At 44.3% G+C, this 8755-nt stretch overlaps 1 protein-coding gene across 1 annotated transcript; it reads left to right on the top strand.

The window, feature by feature from the left end:
- Positions 1-2560: 2560 nt before the first annotated feature.
- LOC129008572 (elongation factor 1-delta-like) lies at positions 2561-6416 on the top strand. The gene is made up of 2 exons (XM_054440979.1): positions 2561-3061; positions 6330-6416. The coding sequence occupies exons 1-2, from the start codon at positions 2561-2563 to the stop codon at positions 6414-6416; spliced, it is 588 nt and encodes a 195-aa protein (XP_054296954.1).
- The last annotated feature ends 2339 nt before the right edge of the window (positions 6417-8755 follow it).

The raw sequence follows: 8755 nt of genomic DNA, 5'->3' as shown, positions 1-8755 counted from the left end.
CCAGGGTTTCTGGCCCCTGGCCGCAGGACATGGGATCTGGTACCACTGATGGAGCTGTACAGATGACATATCCCAGAAGTGCAGGGAATTGAAGTTTATGGGGTGAACTTTGGCCAATGGGAAACAGGAGGCAGGAGGGGTCTGGGCAGGTGAATTCTGCCACCTTTGCCTCTCCAATGCTGGACCTCAGCATTGTTTCTCCTTGCAGCCCATCAGGAGAAATCCCACCTGCTGAGCAAACGACTGTGTCTCTTGATGCCTAGGTGTGAAATAACCATCACTTCACATTTTCTTCATATCTGTCCTGTCTCACTTCCCTTTTGTCAGGTTCCTGTGAGGCCAGGGGAGATGTGATGGGACAGGGGGAACAGCAGGGGTGCACAGAGTCCTGGGGTTTGGCAGAGAAAGGGAGTGGCCAAAGGAGCTGTAGAGTACATGAGGGTCAAACACAGAGTTGCATTATTTTTACTTTTTGCTAAGCGCCTCTAGGCAGCTGGGGGACTTTTGGGGCTCTGTAACTTTGGATATTGGGAACTTTACTGGTCAGGCCCTAATGGCCAGATTCTCATACCTGAGCTGCATATTGATAAGGCACAGTGAAGTGGATATCCTGCCCTTTGGGCCTCCAGGCCAGTTCCTCTCGGGGTTGTCCTGCCCAGGACTGAGCCCTGACTCAGAACATCACTGTTAGAGAGAAGCGCAGAGAGGGGCTCACTACCATTGACTGTTGCTGCTTTCTGCTCAGCTGGCTGGATATCCACCTCCTCTTTGAACTTCTTCAGACCCTTAAAATCAGCACCCTTGAAATCAGGGTCCTTGAAATCAGGAGTCTCAACACTGGGAGAGGACCCAAAAGGACCAGTAGCAGCTGGAAAGTCAGCTCTGGAGCCCTCAAAGAAGCTTTGCTTGACTCAACTACCTTTTTGCACATGGAGGTGGGAAGAAAAGAGTTAGGCACATTTATCGTGATGGGGGAATGGCCATCATGCCTTGTCCAGGGAACAATGCACACAGAGCATGAGCCCACCTGTGCAGCAAGATGCTGATATCCAGGTATCTGTGTCAGGATGGATGGGAAAAGACTTGACCCCATGAGCCCAGCAAATTAACACTGGTTGTATATGGGTGACTTCTCTGGGCTTTTCTTTATTTCCCCAAATTTATTTATTTAATTAATTAATTTATTTTGAGACAGGGTTGCCAAGGGGGGAATGCAGTGACACGATCACGGCTCATTGCGACCTCAGCCTCCCAGGCTCGAGCAATCTTCTTGCCTCATTTTTTTATTTTTTGTAGAGATGAGGTCTCACTATGTCACTCAGGCTGGTCTTCAACTCGTGGGCTCAAGTGATTCTCCTGCCTCAGCTTCCCAAAGTGCTAGGATTACAGGCGTGAGCCATCACACCCAACCCCGTATTTCCCAAAATTTCTAAAGAACGGTGGGCACAGTTCGAGACCAGCCTGAGTGACATAACAAGACCCTTTCTGTATTTATTAAAACAAACAAACAAAATAATAAAGTCTCCAAGACACACAACCTTGCCTAATAACTTTAATTTGTTTGGAAAAGCCCTGCCCTCTAAGTGAAAAGCTGTCACATGAAAAAAATTCCCATTACTTTGTTCAATTCTTTTATTTCAGTAAAGTACACAAAACATGAAAATTACCATCTTAATCGGTTTTTTAAAATAATTTTTAAATGTATACATCAGTGGTATTAAATACATTTTGCAATTTTGTGCAACCATTACTGCCATCTATCTCCAGAGTGCTTTTCATCTTGCAAAACTGAAAAGTTATACCCATTAAACAATAACTTCCTATTCCTCCCTCCCTCGTTCCCTGGCAATCACCGTTCTACTCTGTTTCTATGATTTTGACTATTTTACATACTTCATATAAGTGGAATCATACATTATTTGTCTTCTTTTGTGTAACTGACTTATTGCACTTAACATATCTTCAAGATTTATTCATGTTGTAGCATGTAGTTTTCCTTCCTTTTTAAGGCTAAATAATATTCCATTGTATGTATGTACTATATTTTGATTATTCATTTGTCTGTTGATGGACACTTGGGTTGCTTCTGTGTTTTATTGTGAATAATGCTGCTATGAACATGGGTGTACAAATCTTTTTATGAGACTCTGCTTTCAATTATTTTGTGTATACCCTGAAGGGGAATTGCTGGATCATGTGGTAACTCTATTTTTACTTTATTTCTGGCCTTTCTATTTTATTCCATTGGTCTACATGGCTGTCTTTATGCCAGTACCACATTGTTTTGATTACTGTCACTTCGTAGTAAGTTCTCCAGCTTTGTTCCTTCTTTTCAAGATTGCTTTCACTATTTGGGGTTCCTTGATATTCCATATGGATTTTATAATTGTTTTTCTATTTCTGCAAAAACGATTTTTGGGATTTTGATAGGGATTGCATTGAATCTTTGGGTAGTATTGACATCTTAACAACATTAAGTCTTCTGTTCTCGTGCCTCAGGCGTCCCACGTCCACCGATTCCTCCTCCCTGGTCGCTGTGCCCTTGGCTGGCATCAGAAAAATGGCTACAAACTTCTCAGTATATGAGAAGATCTGGTTCGACAAGTTCAAATATGACATTGCAGAAAGGAGATTCTACGAGCAGATGAACGGGCCTGTGGCCAGCACCTCCCACCAAGAGAATGGCGCCAGTGTGATCCTCTATGACATTGTGAGAGCCAGAGAGAACATCCAGAAATCCCTGGCCGGAAGCTCAGGCCCCAGGGTCTCCAGCGGCCCCAGTGGAGAACACAGCGAGCTCGTCGTCCAGATCGCCATTCTGGAAGTGGAGAACCAGAGCCTGTGCAGCGTGGTACAGGAGCTGCAGCAGGCCATGTCCAAGCTGGAGGCCCAGCTGAACGTGCTGGAGAAGAGCTCTGCTGGAAGTGGAGCCCCGGCCAAGAAGCCAACCACACCAGCAGAGGATGACAAGGACGATGACATTGACCGTTTCGGCAGCGACAATGAGGAGGAGGACGAGGAGGCAGCACAGCTGTGGGAGGAATGGCTGCCATTTCCCCCAGTAATTAGAAAAGCCTTATTGTGAGGTTTTTGATACCTTTTTATAGTTTTATGTTGTCTTCTTTGTTTTAAGGAATATATGAAGTTGTTTCAAAATTGGGAACAAGAATTGTCAATTCTTTTGTTTTTTCTTCATATTTTCTCCATATTTTTCTTGTTTTCCTCTTTTGCCCTCCAGTCCTGGGAGGAAAGTAAGTGTCATGGGTGAGGACTTTCCACTTCCTGGACCATTGGAGTCTCTGGGACCATCCACAGTCCCTAAGCCTGGGAAAGTGCTCTGTTCTTTAGCATATTAAAAATGGCCCTAGCCTGCCCTTAAATGACTCTAGAGGGGTCATTCAAGTGTATGTTTGTATATGGAAAGATGATTAATATGTCAAATATGGCTTAAAGGAGCCAGCAGGATCTTGAGACACAGTAAAAATATCTCCCCCGCCACCCTTCAGAGGTGGGGAATTTTGATTCCTCCCTGGTAAATCTCTGTCAAATTACTAATTATCGGTCTCTGATAATTACCAATTATTGATCCCTAAATCATGATTGCCTCCTTTACAGCTGGTGAGCAAGCCACTGATTCTAGACTTTCATGACTTTCTGATGACTTCCTACTGACCAAATGATAAACCGCTCAGAATTTCCTGTCTGCACTGTGTGGGATAGTGTCCCCTGAGCCACCTTCTTTCTCAAATTGCTGTTATATTGTCTTAATCCACAAGGAAGGTCTTGTGTGGACATATGTATACATTCAGAGTGTTCTGGTAGGATTATAGCTCCCCTTGCACTAAGGGGTGCCTGGGGCACTTATGTGATGTGTACTTGTTGTTAACCACCGCTCCCCAGGGGCTGGAGCTTATCCCCTGTGCAAAATTGGAAGCAGTTTCCCTAGTCTTGGTTTGCCTGGTTGCAGTTCTCACCCTCTTCCTAGGAATCCACTCTGCTGAGTTCCCATCAGGTCTTTTTCTGCACTGACTCTATGCCAGATAGCTGGAGGTTAGACTGCTCCTTCAGCCTAGGTACTTTCTTTCTTTATCTCTTCATCATGTCCTCCAAAAAGCCTCCTCTGAATGTGTAGGTTGGTTTAGGAGGCCATTTTTCTTTCTCTTTCTTTCTTTCTTTTTTTTTGTTTGTTTTTTGAGACGGGGTCTGGCTTAATCACCCAGGCTGGAGTGCAGTGGTGCGATCTCGTCTCACTGCAACTTCTGCCTCCCAGGCTCAAACGATTCTCCTGCCTCAGCCTCCCGAGTAGCTAGGATTATAGGCATGCGACACCAGGCCTGGCTAATTTTTGTATTTTTAGTAAAGACAGGGTTTCACCATGTTAGTCAGGCTGGTCTCGAACTCCTGACCTCCATGATCCACCCGCCTGGGCCTCCCAAAATGCTGGGATGACAGGCGTGAGCCACTGTGCCCCGCCCGTTTTATTCTTTTAATTACCAAAGCCTAGCCGGTAGTAGGATATGTCTGATGAGTTTTTCTTAAATTGAACGCCAACAATAAGGTTTGAGCCTCAAGGTGGCGCCATTTCATGTTGAGTCTGAAATCTCTGAACACGCAATAGACCATCGGTCACTAGCAGGAGCCCTTGAGTTCCGTTCCTGGATGCCGTTCTCAAAGTGAACACAATGAAATACAAGTTTCACTTGTGTTTGCATAAGGTCAAAACAACTGACAGGGTCGTTTCTTCTTGAGAGGAGAGGACTGTGCGTTATCCCAGCAGGTGTATATACTATTTATCTCTTCAGATTTCTTACCACGGAGACAGAAGCTGAGAATAAATGAGATTAGGGGTTGTCTATCAAGGACAGAGGGAAAGAAGAGGGTAGCTATGACTGTGTTTGTGGTACGTGGGATGAAAAGGAAGATTTGAAGGATAAAACTAGAAGGGAAGTGAAAATGACTCCCAAGTGCCTTATTTGGAGAGGAATGAGACTGACTGGATGGTTCATGTTAAAGGGATCGAGGGTTTTTCACATATACTATTATTTAATTCTAATGACTTTCACGTAAAGACAGTGTAGTCTTTATTTACTGAGACTTAAAAAGATCAAATGGCTTTTCCAAGCTCGCACAGTCCATATAACCTGGAGATGGGAAACTATATCTGGACCCCTAATCCTTGATTTTACTTATCTGCCTGCCCGCCTCTTCCCTGTTGAACCTGGGGAGGCATCAGGGCACCCAGTTAGTGGTGTCCCACAGATAGACAAATTTTAAACTGGATTATGAAAAGCTGGACTAGCTTTCTTAAACAACACTGGGGCCGGGTGCGGTGGCTCACGCCTGTAATCCCAGCACTTTGGGAGGCTGAGGCGGGCAGATCATGAGGTCAGCAGATCAAGACCATCCTGGCCAGCATGGTGAAACCCCGTCTCTACTAAAATACAAAAAATAAATTATCTGGGCACAATGGCGCCTGCCTGTAGTCCCAGCTACTCGGGAGACTGAGGCAGGGGAATCGGTTGAACCTGGGAGGCGGAGATTGCAGTGAGCCAAAATCACGCCACTGCACTCCAGCCTGGCCACAGAGCAAGACCCTGTCTGAAAACAAAACAAAACAAAAAATAATACTGGAACTTCTTTCCCTGCTGTTGCTCTAATTCCCTTCCCTGGATTATCTTCCTCTTTGTCACTACCACACATCTAGAAAGATTAGCATTTCTATTACAGAAGCAAATGTCAAAAGGAGATTTAGAGGGAGTTACAGTTGCTTTAAAAAAAACAAACCCTGCCCTTTGCCATCACAAGCCCATGATCATCACAGTTATCTGTCAGTCAAGCACCTGACCGTAATGGAAGTTAACAAATAAAACGCATCACTTGAGATCGGATAAAGAACACAGGACGAGCATGAGTTTAATCCTTGTCTATCCTCTTTAGAAATCTGAAAAAAATAACAAAATGACAACAAAAGAACAAAGTGGCAAACTCTACAGTGTTGTGGAAACAAGCAAGTGACGATATCTGATGAGAAATATTTAAGATATTCTGATGGATGGAGAGCAGATAGGTTGAAATCTACAGAGAAATAAGATGAGAGGAAACTGAAGTTCAAACATGTGCTGGAGAAAAAAACCTTCAGATAGAGGAGCTTTTGGAAAGAAAGAGGAAATTAGGTTTAAGATAGGTCTTGGATAATTATTGAAATTGAATACAGGCAGGATGAGAGTTGAAATACACAATGAGATGTGGACAGCGACCTCACACCACTTTGCTCTGTTCTTCCGCAATATATGTTTTTTTTCACATAATGTTTTTATTGTTCCCGTCAGTGCAAAGTACTATTGGGGAAGAAAGGTCTTCCCAGTGGGCAGCAGAAAACCAGATTAAGCAAAACTAATTGCTATCAAGGATCCTAGGTGAGTATGAGTTCAGAAGTTTGCTGGTCCATCACAAGTCTGGGGGTTATTCAGTCTGCTTCTCTGTGCAGAATTCTTCTAGAATTCTGTTAAAAAAAAAAGCCATCAACTCATTATGGGTGCCAAAGGGATAACCCCTTTTCCTTCTAGGCTAAACATGAAAAAAAATCTGATTTTCATCATCCTAAGTGGCACCTGTTTTTGCAGAGGATACCAACTGCCTCTTTTGGGTGGTCTCAAACTCCCCTTCTTTGGGTGGTACCTTTGATATGGTTGTGCTTGATATTCTTAAGTTTCTGGTTTTCAAGGTGGGACAGACTTACCATGAGATGCAGTTATCTCAAGCAATGTCCAGCATGATTTACTAACTGCGGGGATGGTCAAGATGGGGCGTTAGGGCCTGGCTTACTTAGCTGCCAGGCAGTTCTTTCTCTGAAATTCCTTTAGAATTTAGGAAAGATCAGTTTTTAGGTAAGATCAGTTCCCCAGGTAGAAGAGATGTATTGGAACAGAGCCTCACGTTGGTGTCAGCCTTGACAGGAACTTAGGATGGAAGGAGACTCCTTTCCTTCCTTCCTTCCTTCCTTCCCTTCCTTTCTTCCTTCCTTCCTTCTTTCCTTCCTTCCTTCCTTCCTTCTTCTCTCTCTCTCTCTCTTTCTTTCTTTTTTTATTTTGAGACAAAGAATCACTCTGTTGCCCAGGCTGAAGTGCAGTGGCGCGATCTCAGCTCACTGCAACCTCCGCCTCCCGGGTTCAAGCAATTCTTGTGCCTCAGCCTCCTGAGTAGCTAGGATTACAGGCGCCTGCCACCACACCCGGCTAATTTTTTTGTGTTTTTAGTAGAGACAGGGTTTCACTATGTTGGCCAGGCTGGTCTCAAACTCGTGACCTCGTGATCTGCCCGCCTTGGCCTCTGCAAGTGATCTGCACGTGATCTGCAAGTGCTAGGATTGCAGGTATGAGCCACTATGCCTGGCCAAAACTCCTTGACTTTCAAGGATCTGCTCTATTACAGAGGAAAATTGCTGGACCTCTCCTGGAGCCATGATGATTTCACAGGAGCAGAGCCCCACAGCTCATTTGAACACATCCTGCAGGTTCATCAAGACATTAGGAGGGTTTTAGGCCACATAAAGTCTGCTCACTGTAGCTTATGTCACCTCTGTTTTGCCACTGAATTTGTGTATAGCCTTGTCAGAGCTCTGGGGAGGGTGTGGGATATATGGTTGTAATTTGATGTTTGAGGCTTTGCATATCCATTGGAAAATTCCATAAAATGAGACCCTTGTCCTGAGTCTTTGTTGAATAGAATTGCCCCAAGGAGACTGTATTACTAAAGCAAATGGAATAAGCCCTCAACAATAAATGGAACTGGGTAAAGCTATACAGACGTATCATTGCAACATTGACTGGAGTTTGAAGCGAATTCCAAATACAAAGTTATGGAATTGTATTGTATTACTGAGGTAGAATGTGTCATGATTAAAAAGTGCCTGCTTTCTAGAAGCTTCAGGCCATCCAGAGAATGTACATTTTAGATCTGGATTATGGATGTACCCCACTAATGGGAGATGATGTATGAAGTCAATTTAAAGGTGGATGAAGAAGGGTCCCCAAACTCTAGGTGGTGTCCCAAATGGTATCTGCACTGGTTTGCAGCATTATGAACAGCACAAGTAGGGTAGTGCAGCTGGGCATGGTGGCTCCCGCCTGTAATCCCAGCACTTTACAAGGCTGAGGCAAGTGGATTGCTTGAGGTCAGGAGTTTGAGACGAGCCTGCCCAATATGGTAAAAACCCATCTCTACTAAAAATACAAAAATTAGCCTGGCGTGGTGGCATGTGCCTGTAATCCTAGCTACTTGGGAGGCTGAGGCACGAGAATTGCTCGAACCTGGGAGGTGGAGGTTGCAGTGAGCTGAGATTGAGATCGTGCCACTGCACTCCAGCCTGGGCAACAGAGTAAGACTCTGTCTCAAAAACAAACAAACAAATAAACAAACAAAACAAATAGGGTAGTGCATACAGTGAGAAAATACTATTTTGGAAAATTCAAGAACAAACTAAGAATCTTTTCCTTTTCTTTCTTTTTTCTTTTTTTTGAGACGGACGCTTGCTCTGTTGCCTGGGTTGGAGTGCAGCAGTATGATCGTAGCTCAGTGCAGTCTTGAACTCCTGGGCTTAAGCGACTTTCCCACCTCAGCCTCCTGAGTAGATGGGCCTACAGGCATGTGCCACCACACCTGTCTAAGTTAAAACTTTTTGTTTGTTTGTTCGTTTTTGCAGAGACAGGGTCTTGCCATATTGCCCAGGCTGGTCTCAAACTCTTGGGCTTAAGCG

This window comes from Pongo pygmaeus, chromosome 9 (genome assembly GCF_028885625.2).
Source record: "Pongo pygmaeus isolate AG05252 chromosome 9, NHGRI_mPonPyg2-v2.0_pri, whole genome shotgun sequence".
Taxonomy (NCBI): Eukaryota; Metazoa; Chordata; class Mammalia; order Primates; family Hominidae; genus Pongo; species Pongo pygmaeus.
This window is presented reverse-complemented; position numbering and strand designations above follow the sequence as displayed.